This window comes from Coregonus clupeaformis, chromosome 24, assembly GCF_020615455.1.
Source record: "Coregonus clupeaformis isolate EN_2021a chromosome 24, ASM2061545v1, whole genome shotgun sequence".
Classification (NCBI taxonomy): domain Eukaryota; kingdom Metazoa; phylum Chordata; class Actinopteri; order Salmoniformes; family Salmonidae; genus Coregonus; species Coregonus clupeaformis.
In genome coordinates, this window is record NC_059215.1 from 39009827 (window position 1) to 39028235 (window position 18409).

Sequence of the window (18409 nt, forward strand, 5' to 3'; positions counted from 1 at the left end):
AGTTTCAGCATTTTCTTCCCTTCATAGAAATCTGTATATAGGGGGGACAAACGTCAATCTGAAATGTGCCACTTAAGCAAAAGTAACATACAGCTGTAGTTAGTATTAGATGAATGGATATATTGTTGTCAGCATTTGCCTATGATGATGTTCAAAATTGCTTGCCAAAAACATAAATAACTTCAGTGTAGAGATAATTTGACAATGTTCACTTAAGCTGTGCATTAGTAATATGTTGGAGGACATATGTCTATGGTGCTTTTTGAAACTAGAGATCTATCACAGTGTCAATGTGTGTACATTGTGTTGTGTGTTTTATGTAGAGTACACACTCTTAAAAGTAAAGGAGCCAGGAAGAACCTTTTGGGGTTCTAAAAACTGCCATACGGGGAACTTTTCCAGTTGAAAAAGGTTCCTTGAGGAACCCCTATGAAAAGGGTATTCGAGGAACCCCTGTCTAAAGGATCAAACCGGAACCTTTTTGTGGTGAGAGGGGTTCAATTTTGAGCATTTTTAACAATATATTGTAGAGGTGGCAGACCATCAGATGATTGGAGGCGTGGCTTTCACATAGTTATTTTGGGTCACCCGTTAGAGTAAATGTAATTCCTGTTCATCATGTTAAGTTTGTACACTGCAAATTAAAATGTTTCTTGAATATTTCTGCATATTACATATTCTAATATAATATTAACATGATTAAATATAGTAATAAAGTGGTAACTATTCCAACTTTGGGATTTGCATAGGCTCTGGAGGAACTCATAAACCTCTGTAAGCCTCATTGAAGCTACAAAACTGTTAGTGTTCAACCTTAACATGTGATGACAATACAACAGAACAGATTAACTGGAATTACATTTACTTCCACGGGTGGCCTAAAAAGATCTATCTGAAAGCCACGCCCTTACTAAGCCACTCCTCCAGTCCAGGGTTCTTCCAGGAACATTACATTGAAACATTAAAGCAGGGGTGTCAAACTCATTCCATGGAGGACCTAGTGTAGGCTGGTTTTTTGGTTTTTCCTTTCAATTAAGACAACCAGGTGAGGGGAGTTCCTTACTAATAAGTGACCTTAATTAATCAATCCTGTACAAGAGAGGAGTGAAAACCTGCAGACACTTGGCACTCCGTGGAATGAGTTTGACACATGTGCATTAAATGTTCCTCCAAGAGCCCCTCAACTAACCAAGGGTGCTAATATGAACCATTGACTGGCAATGGTTCCTTGAAGAACTCCAGGGATTCCTTGAGGATCTCCAGGGTTCCTCGAGTCACCACTAATTGTAAGAGTGTAGCATTGTATGGTAATGCACTGTATGTTTATGGGGCCATATTTTAATATTACGCTGCCAATTTGATACATACTACAGTAGAATGCATACAGTACTTAACAGTAAAAAAAACAACTGTCCATGTGATTTTGCGGTTTGACTCTTTTGGTCTCTGCATGTGTACAGAAATAGCTGTTGAGGATCAAAGGATTGACCTTATGACCTACCTGGCTCTGAAGAGCTTGCTGCTGGTACAGGTTTAGCCTGGCCTTGGTGTGCTCATCTGTAGTTGGGCTTAGGGGCTTGGGGTCCGACATGGACCTCTGTGTGTTCTTAATGGGCCGGGGCATGCTGGGGTGGCGTTGGGGCGACTCGACCGTGTATGCCTTCTGCTGGGGGGTGACGTGGGCCTTGTTCAGCCCGCCGCTGGAGAGGGAGGTCTCCAGCAGGTGGTGGGGGGAGACTGGGGAAACAGGGGAGTAGAGCACCTGGGGGGACTTGGGGGGCTGACGGATCAGGCTGGAGAGGGACTCATTATGGAGGTGGTTCATGGGCTGGGTCTGGTAGCTGATCTCCAGGGGGTCCGGCCTCCTCCTGTTCTGCTGCTGGCGCGGGTCGGCAGACCCCACCAGCTGGATGCTCGTGGAGTAGGGGCTGATGGTGGTGGGCACGCTGAGTTGCGGCACCACCACGCCCTGAGACTGGGCCTCAACGTCTGTTTGGCAGGCTAGGCTTTGGCCCTTCTGGGTCCTCTCAGGGCCTGAGATGTAGTGGACGATCTCGACTTTGTTCGGGTCTGGCACGGTGACGTGGATGGCCGGGGACACCTTCCACAGCTGGTCTGTTTCAGTCTGGCAGGAGCCTTCTCGGATGGTCTGGATGGCAATGCTGGATGAGGCGGCTGTCTTGGAGGCTGTGTCTGTCTTGTTTTCGGCCCCGGGATCCGAGTGCTTAGAGAAGCGAGAGCGCCTGCGCCTCACGGGCTGCTCCCACTCCACTTTCTCCTCATCATCGTCGGTTTGAACGCTGCAGTCTACACTGCGCCTGTTGCGTCTGCGCCGGGACATGATGTACCTCTCCTCGCCATCCTCTTCGTCTGTCTGGACGCAGCTGTCCACGATCCTCCGCGCTCCATAGAACTGGACGCTCTCGCCCTCCATTCCATCCCTCAGCCGGGGCATGGAGGTGGAGTTCTGCCTCCTCATGTTGGTTCTGGTCTCTATATGCTCCTCGTTGTTCCTTAGACACATGTCCGAGGAGGAGTTGGGCAGGGAAATGAAGCCCACTTGGTTTCCATTGGGCAGCAGGGTCTGGCCGTTCTGGTCCACCTGAGCGGCTGCGGCGGCTGCAGCAGCAGCAGCTGCAGCAGTCTTCTGCCTCTTCTGCTCCTCGAGCTGCTGCTGAAGCTGCTGCTGCAGCGACTGTATCTGGTCGAGCTGGGCTTTCTGCTGGGCCAACTGCTCCTTCTGCATCACCAGCTGGTTCTCCCTCTCAACCTGCTGCTGCTGCAGGACCTGCTCCTTGATTGTCTGCAGCTCCTGGATCTCCCTGTGCACCAGCATCTGCTCCTTCTCGCGGTGCCGCTGCAGCTCCATGCGCTCCCTCTCCAGCTCCTCCTGCAGACGTAGCTGACGCAGCTTCTCCAGCTCCACACGCTCCCGCTCCATTTGCAGCAGCTGCTCATGCTGGCGGTGTATCCTCTCCTCCGTCTCCGTCGCAGGGTTGACGGGGCCGCTGGAGGGTGGGCCAGGCGGAGGGGGCTGGGTGTTGCTCTGGGGCCCAGTGTAGCTTTGTGTCGGAGGGTAAGTGTGGGCTGGAGGGGGCTGGCTCTGGGGTGGGAGCTGGCCCTGAGGATGGGATTGAGGTTGCATGTGCTGGGGCTGGGCTGGGGGTTGGTTCTGAGGCTGGACCTGGGGCTGCCCTAGGGCCTGAGTGTGGAGGTGAGCCTGGGTCAGGTTCATGGGTTGCTGCTGGGGCGCCATTGACAAGCTGACCGGGGCTGATGTATGGGCAAAGAGAGGTTGAGACGATGGATCAGATGCACCTGATTTCACAGAGGGCTTCCCTAGGTAGAGCGGGGCATCCTGGGTGGTGTTGATAGCGGCAGGCATTCTCACAGAGGCCGAAGTGGTGAATGGGAAGATGTTGGGAGCCGGATGACGGTATGGAGCCTGCCCAGATATAGGCATCCTTGGGTTCACAGGCATCCTGGTGAGGCTGGCCAGAGGCACGGGTGTCATGTTGGCTGTGGGTAAAGGTCTGTACACTCCCCTCAGTAGCGGGCGCAGCACTGAGGCAGGCTGGGAAGTGATTGGCAAGGTGGATGCGATGGGCGTGTTGACGGTGGAGTAGGTCATTCCATCAGCAGACCTCATGGCAGACGGGTACATGGCTCGGAGGCTGGCTTGCCTGGCATTGATCATGTTGGTGAGCGCTTGGGTTTGAGAGATTGGCTTCCCGTCAGGTCCGTAGAGCATATTTTGTCTCATAGAGTTAAGCCTGCCACCTGGACCAGTTCCTCTTCCTACGCCGTACTGCACAAGCTCCGGGTTGCTCCCATAACGGTCCATTAAGTTGAGGGCAGCGCACATTCGGCTGATCTCTCTGGCGGTGGTGGCACTGTACTGGGCCAGGTTGGACTCCTGGAAGTTAGCGAGGTCTCGGGGCGAGTAGCCGTAGTCTGAGCTGATGTTTGACAGGGAGTTGAATCTGCGTATGGGCAGGGAAGTAGCTGTGAGGTCACCCCCATGGCGAAGGTCAGTGTAGGAGCCGTACTGCATGCCCAGTCCCAGGAAGCCTCCCTCATAGCCATGTTTCATGGTGCTGAGGTCCACGGCCAGCTCTTTAGAGACCTGGATGTGTGGGTCCATCTTGAAGTGGTAGGACTGGAGTCCGGCCTCTGCTAGGTTGGTGTCAGACATCGAGGGCGGTAGCCGCCCAGGGAACGGTAGTGTGTAGGCTTTACGCCCATCCACAGAAAACTCCTGATACTGGCCCTCCTGGTCTGACTCGTAGGAGAGTGGTGGTGCAGAGGGTGGACTTGGCTCTTGAGTGGCCACTTTCTCATCAACATTTTGCTTCTGGGAGAACGGACCACCAACACAGCTACCTCCGAATGGGAGGCGGTACACTACGTCACAGCAGGCCGGTTGGTTCTCAGCTTTGATCTGCCCCCCTGTCAGGTCCACGGCATCCTGGCCCTCTTCTGTCTTCACCAGCTGGGTCACTGGTCCTCCCTGTGGGGCTCCATCCATCTGGACCATCATGCCATGAGGTCCACCGCCTGCCAGGTTCATCACACCTGCTGGGGTTGGTTTGCTCTTCAGCTCCAGGGGACCTCCAGTGCTGTAGATGTCAGGGGCGATGGTGGAGGATATAGCGCTGACCACAGCTGGGGAGTTGCTGGTTTGGCTGACCAGAAGGTCCTTCTTGAGCAGAGTCATCTGGCCTGGTAGGTTGTACCGAGCTAAGGAGGACTGCTGCTGCATCTGATGGTGTTGCTGGAGCTGCTGCTCCAAGAGCTGCTGCTGCTGTTGAAGCTTCTGCTGCTGCTCCATCAGCTGCTGCTGCTGGATGCTCAGGTCCTCCAACTTGGCGTCAATCTTGGGGATGGACGGGTCAGTGGGTGGTGGTTTGTTCTGTGACAGGCACATGGCTGAGCCCAGACCCTGACCCAGGTCCACTCTGTTTTGTAAAGGGTCCCCGTAGACCATGGGCTGTTGGGGCTGTGATATGAACATGGAGCCGGCCACTGTGACGCTCACAGTGGTTACGGTTGATACCATCACTTGGGGGTGCTGCTGGGTGTTCAGGTTCATGATGAGAGGCTGGATGATGGTAGAGGGGTGGCTCCCCTCGTGCCCACTGGTGTATTTGCGTGTTTCTGTGGCCAGGGAGGTAAGATCCATGCCGTGGTCAGTCATGATGATGGGAGCTGGTATAGTGGCTGTTCTCAGATCCACTGTTCTCAGATCCACCACGCTCCCACCATGGATCATCTTGCCTTGCTCCACTCTCGAGGTCCCTGGGACGGTGGAGATTCTGCAGAGCGAGATGCTGTCCATAGATATCGAACCACGGCTGTAGGTGCTAGCTGTGGTGACCATGCTGGTGCCAACATTGACCTTCTCCAACTTCTGCGTCCTATAGAAGCTGCGGTGAGGAGACTGGTGGTATGGAGGGGTGTCTGGCGGACTGGCTTGTGGAGAGTAGCCGTCAAATGTCAACTGTCGGCTGAATCTGGTGGGCGAGGATAAAGGTGAGGTGGCCGTGTTGACCGTCATTGGTTTGGCAGGGCTTGTGTGCTCGGCGTCCATGTAGGGGGCGTCCTGGGAGGATTGCTGTCTGAAAAGACGTGGGGATATGACTCTGTGAGTTGTCTGGGTACCCTGGACCATCACTGGGGAGGTGGGCCCTGAGCCAGCCGACGGAGCCCCTATGCCTGGGCTGAACGTCTGGGTGGAGATCTCGACCCTCCTGGAGGGGGATTTACTTAGGCTTTCAGTGGGCGAGGTGGAGGGGGACAGAGGGGGGCTGGAGCTCTTGTAGTACGAGTATATCTTTGGCGAGCGGGGCTCAATGACGTGCTCTGAAGATGTTGCACTGTCTCTGACTTGGACCCCTCGGTTCTCCCCCACGCTCCGCGCAACCACCTGTCTCTGGCTGTATGCCTGTGTTATCTCTGCTATCTTGCTGCACACATTTGAGATGGTTGTGGTTGAAGTGGTGGGACCTCCAGTTTGCCGACCATACATGGTGGATTGGATGGTCGTCATCGTTTGACTAACGCTGGTCTGGGAGATGGTCACTGCATCCCGGGAATAAACCCCGTAGGCGGCTAATGTGGTGGCGGCCGCCACTGGAGTGATGCCATTTTTACCCATCTGGCTCTTCATCCCTTTTGAGTAGTGTTGTGTCACCCGTACATCAGGGATCCTTCCTCCGGTCTCAGAGAAGGACACAGGTGCAGAGAGCTGAGTGGGGCTGGTGCCAGGAGTCAATAGGTCATTGGTCTGCTCAAGCAGCTTAGCGAATGCTGACCCAGTATCTAAAAGCTGCTTATCTGGATAGGTACTGTTGTCTATTTCCACCTGCTGCTGTAACTCCAGGGTGGAGGACTGGTGCATCTTAGTGATGTTCTGGGAGGTCTGGCAGATCTCTTCGTAGATGTCTCCCGTCTCTGCTGCCTCTTTTTCATAACCAGTCTCTGCCTGCTTGTACGCGTACTCATCTTCATACTGTTGACCATTTGTGTCATCCTCATATGCACTGTTGTGTCTCCCTTGTTGCTGCTGCTGTTTCTGTTGTTTATGTTGCTGCTGCGGTTTCTGTTGTTTCTGCAGCAACTCAGCTTTCCTCATCATTTCCTCGTACACCTCCTCAGCACTCTTCAGGGGCTTGCTGCTGGAGGGAGCAGTGGTCGTCATGGTTGTCGATGATTTCTCGGTGGGAGAATACAGAGACATGAATGTAGGTAGGTTATATTCGCTGCCAGACTTGTAGAGTTTAGACTCATATCCCTCAACCTCTGAGTCAAGGCTCTGGGGGGAGTATTCCGAGGCAGAGGATCGGTGGAGCTCCTCCATCTCTGCAGCCTGTCGCAGCTCCTCAGTAGGGGAGGCATCCTCGATGGGGGAGAGGTTGCTGGGGGGCGTCTTGGACCTCTCCCTGCGTCTCTGGGCCCTCAGCTCCTCTTTGTCTCTTTTGGTCTTCCTGGCCGTGCTGCGGATCCTCTGTTGCTCCAGGTCCCTCATCTTCTCCTGCTCCCGCAGCAGCTCCTCCTCCTCCCTCAGCTCATCCTCCTCAGAGGAGTCCTCGATGGTGGGCAGCAGGGGGCCATGGGAGCGGTGCCGGGCCTTCCTCTGCTGCTTGGCATCCTCCAGTCTCTGTCTGCGGCTGGGGCTGCTGTCGCTGTCGTCCTCCATGGAGGAGATGGAGGTGGGTGAGGTGCCAGAGGTATAGCTGGAGGTGGTGGGTGGCAGGGTGGAGGAGTACTCTCCCCTGGAGCGCTCCTCTGGAGATCCCGTCAGGCTCTCCATCTCCAGCTCGGGCTCCCGGTCCAAGCTGAGGTCATTTTCATTGTTGAGCTCCATGTCATGGCTGTAGCTGTTGGTGTTGTTGAGCTCAATGGTCTTGAAGCGGCGCAGGCCCCCCAGGCCCCCCTCCTCTCCTTCCTCCGCAGAACCTTTGTAGATGTTGCTGGAGCTTTTGGTCTCCTCCTCGAAGCTGCTAGACTGGTGAGATAGGCGGCGTTTCTCTTTCATTGACTCCGAAATGTGCTTGTGTGTCTTTTTCGGTTTTTGGTAGCCGTAGCCTTCGTCCTCCTCGTCCTCCTCCTCCATGTCCTCCTCTTCTTCGTTGTCCTCGTCTGCGCTCATCTCCATGATCTGCCTCCTCATGAACTCCTCATCTGTCATTGGCTCCGGCTCAGCCACTTTCTTCTCGTCCTTGGGAGCGGCACTGCTCTTGTGCTCCCGTTTGGACTCCCTCTCCCCTCCGTCCTCTTCCTCCTCCACAATGTCCTCCAGCTCCTCATCAGAGTCATAGGCCTCGGGGGTGATGGACAGCGACCGGGGCCTCTGCTCTCCGTGGTGCCTGCCCCGGCCCCGTTCGCGCTCCCTCTCCTCGGCCGGCAGGGTCTTGGACTCCAGCAGGGGCCTCATGGAGCTCTCCAGCTTGGTGATCTCGGAAGGGCTGGGGGGGCTGCCACGTCCGCTGATGCCCCTCTCGCTCAGCTTCATCTCCTCCTCCTGGATGAGGCCGGTGATCTCACTGTGGGAGCTGGAGATGCCGTCTGAGGAGTAGCCCGTGTCGCTCAGGCTCTGGGGGCTCCGTGACAGGTCTTGAGTGCTGTTCTTGGTCTCCTAAGGAGGGACATAAGAAATCAGCCAAAAACAAAACAGCAGACTGGGAAAAAGACCTGAAAAAAAGACCTGAAAAACCCTGAAATGATCTTATGCAATGACTGTTCTAAAACACTTATTTGTAATGTTCTGCTCCTCATATTATTCCACCCATACTCACAGTGAACATCGGAGAACAGTGGGCATTAGAGTGGATCACTTTCATTTTGTATTCACATCAGCACTAATTCAGTACCACTAAGACCTTGATGGCTTTGCATATTCATGGTTGTACCAATCGTAGCGCATTATGTTTCAAGAGGGGCGACGGCTAAAATGGAGTGAGAGAAAAAACACATTCATTTTCTCTGTGTGCAGTAAATCCATCAGTGCTGTGGCTGGCGCCTGCTTCATCAGCACAATTTTTTTTCTAGACGTCAATAACAAGGTGCAGAAGAAGAGGGAAGGCTGAGAAAAGATTGGATGCCATGTTCAAATAATTTGCTATACTGTGGCTATAAACTATCAATACATTATTCCATTTCAACTCCACTAAATGTCCCTCAATAAACATCTTGCTTTACTATATAACAACTAAGATTTATCAGCTGTATATCAAAATGAATTTCTAGGAGACCTAAAAGGTGACTTACGTCATAATGTCTTGACTTCTTTAGGTCTTTTAGGATTGGCTCTCCCTTCTTCTGAGTTAATTTGGTGTCTATGACGGGTTCCACCACCTCCTCTGACTTTGGCATAGTCTCTTCCGTGGCCTTCGGTTGTTTTGGGGGCTCGTTGGCAGGTGTGGGCTGGACAGGTGCCTTTGTGTCCCCAGGTTGCTTCACTGCGAAAGGTCCGCTCCCCAGGCCTGTCTGTGGCTTCTGCTGCTGCATCGGTCTCGGCCCTTGCTGCTGCTGATTGGTTGATTTCTGGAAGGGCGGCTTCTGAGCTGGCTGCTGACTGGCTGGTGCCTGGTGGCGTGGAGATCCCATTGGTTGGTGCTTTGGAGACAGATGAGGAACAGGAGAAGGGTCTCCGAGTCCACCGGACATCAGCCGCTGGGTCTGACAGTTCAGACAGAGCCACTCCTTCTTCTGAAAAACAAAACAGAAAAACAAAACTATTATATTAACCTTTTGATAAAAAAATGTAAAGAGAAAGAAAAAAGAGAGAAAGTTAGGAAGTGAAGGGTGAACATTTGTTCAAAGGGGGGTACAAAGCGGGCATGGAAGAATCTGACAAGAGTAGAACATCCCTCCCATATTCCATGTACATCTTCACTGTGATTCTGTGGATAAAGAAAAGAGTGACAGCATGGCCTCCCTGGGATTAAGTCTGTGGGTCTCAGAGGAGAAAGTAGTACTGTCTATTGGCAGGCTGCCACCAGATTGAGAGACATCGCCCTTCTACGACACATTTTGGGGAGCCGGCATACATAGACCACAACAATGGGACTGAGTGGAGGCCCAGTCCCACACCTACAGTAGCACTACTCTGAGAAGTAAGCCTCTTAAATCTGTGGGATATGATTCCATCTATCTTTACTGGTGTTGTGCTTGATCCTCGATTCAATGGTTTCTTATTGCTCGCGTAGGCCCTATTTTTTATAGGCCGGGGCTACAATACAGAGTTTTTACCCCTGTCCAGCCTGTCTGGAAACGTCTTTGTCAAATCTGAAGATCCGAATCACGTTCTGCACGTGTTATTTTACACACACATTCACGTTTCTCTCTTTACTCACCCTCTTCTGAAAGCTCAACCAATTTGATCGATATCATGATGTGGCCTATCTCGCTGCCTAATATTTCTGAACAGCTGCAATTTGAACAAATGTTCAAAAAATATGTGTGAAGGCTACAACCTTCTCTGTCTGTTGTAACGGATATTGCCGTTGGACAAGCAAGACGCAGTCTACACATTGCATTGGGGCAAAACAATTAGTGTTTTGATGATGTAATCTTTATAGTTATGCAGCAATATATCGCCAGGAGTCTGCCTCCTCTTAAGCCAATGTTTGCAATGATGATGAAAAAGAACATTAAATCGCTATTGACTGCCTGTTTGTGTCTTGCTTGTTTGATATGCTGTGTAACATATAACTTGCAATGGCATGTAACTCCCCTCCTTAAAAAATAACATGAAATTGCTAGACAACCTGTTTGTGTCATGCTCATGTTTGCAATAGCCAACATTTACAACAGACAAAGAACTAAGTTGTAAAACTAACTGTTTTGTGTAAAAGAATGACTGAGCACTGAACAGCAGCTGAAAGTAGGTAGGCTAGTGTATCCCGCATGCGCAGATATCTCAAAACCCAGCTAGTTGAGTTCCAGAAATTCCAGAACCACAGACACTGTTTTTTAAAAATCAGGAAGCTATTAGCATTGTTCAAATAATTTCTATTGAATTTCGAGTGGGGTTGAGGCAACAGCAAGTCAGCATCTAAAACCAGCATGTCAACAATAAACCATGTGGGTGTTGTTCTGTAAAACACATTGATTCATTTCTCACTGAAGGGCAGATATATGCTGTACAGAGCAGTGGTGGAAAAAGTACCCAATTGTCATACTTGAGTAAAAGTAAAGATATCTGATTAGAAAATTACTCAAGTAAAAGTGAGTCACACAGTAAAATACTACTTGACTAAAAGTCTAAAAGTATTTGGTTTTAAATATACTTAAGCATCAAAAGTAAATGTAATTGTTAAAATATTCTTAAGTATCAAATGTAAAAGTATAAATCATTGCAAATTCCTTATATTAAGCAAACCAAACGGCACCATTTTATTTTCTTGTTTTTTTTTACAGATAGCCAGGGGCACACTCCAACACTCAGATATAACTTACAAACAAAGCATGTGTGTTTAGTCAGTCCGCCAGATCAGAGGCAGTAGGGATAACCAGGAATGTTCTCTTGATAAGTGCGTGAATTGGACCATTTTCCTGTCTTGCTAAGCATTCAAAATGTAACAAGTACTTTTGGGTGTCAGGGAAAAATGCATGTAGTAAAACGTTTATTATTTTCTTTAGGAATGTAGTGAAGTAAAAGTTGTCAAAAATATAAATAGTAAAGTGTCACACCCTGATCTGTTTCACCTGTCTTTGTGATTGTCTCCACCATCCTCCAGGTGTCACCCATCTTACCCATTAACCCCAGTGTATTTATACCTGTGTTCTCTGTTCGTCTGTTGCCAGTTCATTTTGTTTCGTCAAGCCTAGCAGCGGTTTTCCCCTTGCTCCTGTCTTTCTCAAGTTCCTGTTTTCTAGTTACCTGGTTTTGACCATTCTGCCTGCCCTGACCCTGAGACTGCCTGCCGTTCTGTACCTTTTAGACTCTGATCTGGATTACTGACCTCTGCCTGCCCTTGACCTGTCATTTGCCTGCCCCCTGTTTTTGTAATAAACTTTTGTTACTTCAACACTGTCTGCATCTGGATCTTCTCTTGAAACGTGATCGTAAAGTACAGATACCCAAGTAGTACTTTAAAGTATTTTTGCTTAAATACTTTACACCACTGGTACAGAGACACTGAGAGAGAACAAGGAAGACAGGAGAGAATAAGTCAGAGAGGACTAACTGAATGGAACCGTATTGACCATTAACACCAGGAACAATTTTGAGGCTAATGTTTAATTTTCTCTCTATTCTCTCCCTTCATGCAGGTCTTCAGAAGTCAGGGAATGGTATGAACTGTATGAACCTGTCATAGACACGCAGCCCACAGATACATAAATATTGTATCACTCTCTAAAAAGCAGACCGGAAAAAAAAGGTAAAAGCCCTCACTAATAATACAGCATCTCTTATCATCCATTTCACATCCTAAAGACTAAAATGCACCCAGTCCCAGTCCCCTCGTTTACCAAGCATGACATCACATTGAGGGGAAAAATACAAACCATTTCAGAAAGATTTACAAAAGAAATTGGATTATGGTTTCAATTAATGGAAAACTAAATTCTCCTACCGAGCAGAAGAGTACATCGTGACTAGTGATATGAGAATATAAAAAGGTTTGTATTCAGATAATCATCAATGCTCACACCATCTTGAAATGAGATTTTCAAACGTAACTGTCACAGTCATCGCTGGACTGACAGGAAGTTCCAGACACTTGTACAATCTATGCCAAGGCGCATTGAAGCTGATCTGGCAGCTTGTGGTGGCCCAACATCCTATTAAGAAACTTTATGTTGGTGTTTCCTTTATTTTGGCAGTTACCTGTAGCAGCAGGCTACACAGTGAATGGAACAGCTGGATAGGGGAAACGTCTCGAGTCGCACAAAAGGGAATATAACGTTGCAGGTAAAGTTCGGAATGACACAATTTCATGTGTACAACATCTAAAGACCTGCATCACTATACTGTTAGCTTTGCAGTTTCTAAAAGGACATATTATGTGTATTTTTCTTACTCTTTTTATTAAGGACATATTTGAGTGTTTTTGGAGCCTTTGTTAATGTTTTTTCAGGGTCCTGCTTTCTGCACAATGACGATGAGGAAGTGATTAGCTGTTTTGGGTAAGTTTATCAAAAACAAGTGAAATCACTAAAAGGTGTCTGGACCCTTCTATAACATTACATTTACATAAAAATAATAGAGATTTGGTTGTAAAAAAGAAAACTTCTCCTTTAATCTGTTCGGTTTGGATTACATTCTTCAATGACACTCCCACACACTATTCTTTATCTGCACTCCAGGCAATAAAACATTATAAAGAAAACTGGTGGATGAGTAGTTGGTACAAAAAACAATGTTACTGAAATGAGTGCAATAAGTTCATTAAGAAGAAATTGCTGGAATTCAAAGTAAGCTTCCAGCCTACTGGCGATGACTGAAGGGAAAAAACTGAATTAAATGAAAAAGCTACTGTCAATACTCCACCATCAATAGTGTGGGGGGATTTTCAACTTTTCTAACCGAGATTGAGTGAGGTATTGACAAAAGCATAAAAGCCTCCCTGCGAGACCTGCCAAGCTGTTAAATAGTTCATTTCAAGCAGTGGGTGTTTTGTTTTTTCTTTCTCTTAAGTGTGATTAGCAAAGCCACAAATTATATCCCTATTTTTCATTTGCTAGTGGACTCATACAGATTGCTCTTAATTCAGAGAGAGAGCAATACTGTGGCCCCACTTTGCTATATTGTTCTGACTAAAGTATAGTGCACTACAGCCCTTCTCATAATTGCCTGGCTACCCAGACTCTTTGCTTCGGGCAAACGCTACGCCACGCCCACGGACGTTAGTTTCTTCTCCGCAATGAGTCTGGATCTGAGTACATCCACGACCAAATGGGAGCACATGCGGGGCCGTCTGATGGGTCCAGAAACCGATGGGTTGTCCAGAGCCAGAATACACGTGGATAAAACGGTGGTTTGAAAATTAGTCATTGACTTTGATACTCTGACTGGTTAGAGACGATCCAAACGCTGATGACTTTGTTTTGCACAACGCCCCTCGTGGCCCTCGTCACAACAAACGACTTCAATGATGGCAGTCTCAGACTGAAGCAGGTAGTGAACGACAGAGCAGAGGAAGAATTTACTTTGAGTGGTCAGGCTATTCTCATAGTGCACTATTATCCATCCCTTGTAGAGTATTTTGTGCTTTTCCTCACCCTACCTTTTCTTGCATATTATATACCCTGGAGACCCCCAAAAAAGATAAAGCAGAATACCACAGAACACATCCACAATTGGATGTACAGCACCAGTCAAAAGTTTGGACACACCTACTCATTACAGGGTTTTTCTTAATGTTTTACTATTTTCTACATTGTAGAATAATAGTGAAGACATCAAAACTATGAAATAACACATATGGAATCATGTAGTAACCAAAATAAGTGTTAAACAAATCCAAATATATTTTACATTTGAGATTCTTCAAATAGCCACCCTTTGCCTTGATGACAGCTTTGCACACTCTTGCCATTCTCTCAACCAGCTTCATGAGGTAGTCACCTGGAATGCATTTCAATTAACAGGTGTGCCTTCTTAAAAGTTAATTTGTGGAATTTCTTTCCTTCTTAATGCGTTTGAGCCAATCAGTTGTGTTGTGACAAGGTAGAGGGGGTATACAGAAGATAGCCCTATTTGGTAAAAGACCAAGTCCATATTATGGCAAGAACATCTCAAATAAGCAAAGAGAAACGACAGTCCATCATTACTTTAAGACAAGAAGGTCAGTCAATACGGAACATTTCAAGAACTTTGAACGTTTCTTCAAGTGCAGTCGCAAAAACCATCAAGCACTATGATGAAACTGGCTCTCATGAGGACCGCCACATGAATGGAAGACCCAAAGTTACCTCTGCTGCAGTGGATAAGTTCATTAGTTACCAGCCTCAGAAATTGCAGCCCAAATAAATACTTCACAGAGTTCAAGTAACAGACACCTCTCAACATCAACTGTTCAGAGGAGACTGTGTGAATCAGGACTTCATGGTCGAATTGCTGCAAAGAAACCACTACTAAAGTACACCAATAATAAGAAGAGACTTGTTTGGGCCAAGAAACACAAGCAATAGACATTAGACCAGTGGAAATGTGTACTTTGGTCTGGAGTCCAAATTGGAGATTTTTGGTTCCAACCGCCGTGGCTTTGTGAGACGCGGTGTGGGTGAACAAATGATCTCCGCATGTGTATTTCCCACCGTAAAGCATTGAGGAGGAGGTGTTATGGTGTGGGGGTGCATTGCTGGTGACACTGTCTGTGATTTATTTAGAATTCAAGGCACACTTAACCAGCATGTCTACCACAGCATTCTGCAGTGATACGCCATCCCATCTGGTTTGGGCTTAGTGGGACTATCATTTGTTTTCTAAAAGGACAATGACCCAACACACCTCCAGGCTGAGTAAGGGCTATTTGACCAAGAAGGAAAGTGATGGAGTGCTGCATCAGATGACCTGGCCTCAACAATCACCCGACCTCAACCCAATTGAGATGGTTTGGAATGAGTCGGACCACAGAGTGAAGGAAAAGCAGCCAACAAGTGCTCAGCATATGTGGGAACTCCTTCACGACTGTTGGAAAAGCATTCCAGGTGAAGCTGGTTGAGAGAATGCCAAGAATGTGCAAAGCTGTCATCAAGGCAAAGGGTGGCTATTTGAAGAATCTCAAATATAAAATATATTTTGATTTGTTTAACACTTTTTTGGTTACTACATGATTCCATATGTGTTATTTCATAGTTTTGATGTCTTCACTATTATTCTGCAATGTAGAAAAGAGTAAAAATAAAGAACAACCCTTGAATGAGTTGGTGTGTCCAAACTTTTGACTGGTACTGTATACGGTGGTCCTCTCCACCGTCTCTTCACTTGGCCTACATCCCCCCGACACACACAACTCTCCCTTCTCTTCCATATAATTCCCCCAGCTCCCTTCAACGTGTGCATTGGATTCCCTTCCTTTCTTCTGTATGAAGTGCATTGTACATCTGCATATAGACCACTCAATCCCCCCTCTCTTTGTACTGCATATAGTACAGCAGGCAGGGCCCCTCCCCCTGCCAAGCTGGGAGAGCTATTTTTACCCAGGGTACCATTGTTCTGCTCTCGCGCACACTTCCATCCCCTCCACAGTTCTACTGCTGCTGCTTCAGGCAGTGCTACACTACACTACAGCACAATGCCGCAAAATGGAGGACCACTCAGCACAGGGTCGACCAGAGAAGGAAGAGGAGAGCCGGAGGGGCCCACCGGAAACAGAAGACAGAGAAATTAGAAGGAAGAAAAGGGGGAAAGCCCCATAGTGAGTGAGGAGGAAGGGAAGCAAAGAAAGAGAGTGAGGGGGATAGAAGAGTGAAATATGCCGAATGAAGACGAGAGGAGGGGCGTGAGCAGATTGGAAAAGAGAGAGGTCACAGAGATGGGGGGTGAACAGGAGAAGGCACTAGAGGTCAGAATAAAAACATAAAGAGATGGAGAGCATGATTAGGAAGAGAGGAGAGAAGATCTGCTGTAGCTGGTCAGATGATAATATACAGTAGAGAAGAGAGAAAATCTGCTGTAGCTGGTCAAATGATAATATACAGTAGAGAGGAGAGAAGATCTGCTGTAGCTGGTTAAATGATAATATACAGTAGAGAGGAGAGAAGATCTACTGTAGCTGGATAAATGATAATATACAGTAGAGAGAAGATCTACTGTAGCTGGTCAGATGATAATATACAGTAGAGAAGAGAGAAAATCTACTGTAGCTGGTCAGATGATAATATACAGTAAAGAGGAGAGAATATCTACTGTAGCTGGTCAGATGATAATATACAGTAGAGAGGAGAGAAGATCTGCTGTAGCTGGTCAAATGATAATATACAGTAGAGAGGAGAGAACATCTACTGTAGCTGGTTAAATGATAATATACAGTAGAGAGAATATCTACTGTAGCTGGTCAGATGATAATATACAGTAGAGAAGAGAGAAGAGCTACTGTAGCTGGTCAGATGATAATATACAGTAGAGAGGAGAGAATATCTACTGTAGCTGGTCAGATGATAATATACAGTAGAGAGGAGAGAAGATCAGCTGTAGCTGGTCAAATGATAATATACAGTAGAGAGGAGAGAATATCTGCTGTAGCTGGTCAAATGATAATATACAGTAGAGAGGAGAGAATATCTACTGTAGCTGGTCAGATGATAATATACAGTAGAGAGGAGAGAAGATCTGCTGTAGCTGGTTAGATGATAATATACAGTAGAGAGGAGAGAAAATCTACTGTAGCTGGTCAAATGATAATATACAGTAGAGAGGAGAGAATATCTACTGTAGCTGGTCAGATGATAATATACAGTAGAGAGGAGAGAATATCTACTGTAGCTGGTCAGATGATAATATACAGTAGAGAGGAGAGAAGATCTGCTGTAGCTGGTTAGATGATAATATACAGTAGAGAGGAGAGAAAATCTACTGTAGCTGGTTAGATGATAATATACAGTAGAGAGGAGAGAATATCTACTGTAGCTGGTCAGATGATAATATACAGTAGAGAGGAGAGAAGATCTACTGTAGCTGGTTAAATGATAATATACAGTAGAGAGAATATCTACTGTAGCTGGTCAGATGATAATATACAGTAGAGAAGAGAGAAGAGCTACTGTAGCTGGTCAGATGATAATATACAGTAGAGAGGAGAGAATATCTACTGTAGCTGGTCAGATGATAATATACAGTAGAGAGGAGAGAAGATCTGCTGTAGCTGGTCAAATGATAATATACAGTAGAGAGGAGAGAATATCTGCTGTAGCTGGTCAAATGATAATATACAGTAGAGAGGAGAGAATATCTACTGTAGCTGGTCAGATGATAATATACAGTAGAGAGGAGAGAAGATCTGCTGTAGCTGGTTAGATGATAATATACAGTAGAGAGGAGAGAAAATCTACTGTAGCTGGTCAAATGATAATATACAGTAGAGAGGAGAGAATATCTACTGTAGCTGGTCAGATGATAATATACAGTAGAGAGGAGAGAATATCTACTGTAGCTGGTCAGATGATAATATACAGTAGAGAGGAGAGAAGATCTGCTGTAGCTGGTCAGATGATAATATACAGTAGAGAGGAGAGAATATCTACTGTAGCTGGTCAGATGATAATATACAGTAGAGAGGAGAGAAGATCTGCTGTAGCTGGTTAGATGATAATATACAGTAGAGAGGAGAGAAAATCTACTGTAGCTGGTTAGATGATAATATACAGTAGAGAGGAGAGAATATCTACTGTAGCTGGTCAGATGATAATATACAGTAGAGAGGAGAGAATATCTACTGTAGCTGGTTAAATGATAATATACAGTAGAGAGAATATCTACTGTAGCTGGTCAGATGATAATATACAGTAGAGAAGAGAGAAGAGCTACTGTAGCTGGTCAGATGATAATATACAGTAGAGAGGGAGAGAATATCTACTGTAGCTGGTCAGATGATAATATACAGTAGAGAGGAGAGAAGATCTGCTGTAGCTGGTCAAATGATAATATACAGTAGAGAGGAGAGAATATCTACTGTAGCTGGTTAGATGATAATATACAGTAGAGAGGAGAGAATATCTACTGTAGCTGGTCAGATGATAATATACAGTAGAGAGGAGAGAATATCTACTGTAGCTGGTTAAATGATAATATACAGTAGAGAGAATATCTACTGTAGCTGGTCAGATGATAATATACAGTAGAGAAGAGAGAAGAGCTACTGTAGCTGGTCAGATGATAATATACAGTAGAGAGGAGAGAATATCTACTGTAGCTGGTCAGATGATAATATACAGTAGAGAGGAGAGAAGATCTGCT

At 46.9% G+C, this 18409-nt stretch overlaps 1 protein-coding gene across 1 annotated transcript in view; it reads right to left on the reverse strand.

Moving 5' to 3' along the window:
• LOC121537238 (protein bassoon-like) overlaps positions 1–18409 on the reverse strand; it is a 219993-nt gene that overhangs the window by 18260 nt on the left and 183324 nt on the right. The window contains exons 4-5 of the mRNA XM_041844922.2: positions 8770–9210; positions 1502–8137 (exon numbers count right to left, since the gene is read on the reverse strand). Of these exons, the coding sequence (XP_041700856.2) occupies positions 1502–8137; positions 8770–9210 (7077 nt within the window). The remainder of the gene's footprint in view (positions 1–1501; positions 8138–8769; positions 9211–18409) is intronic.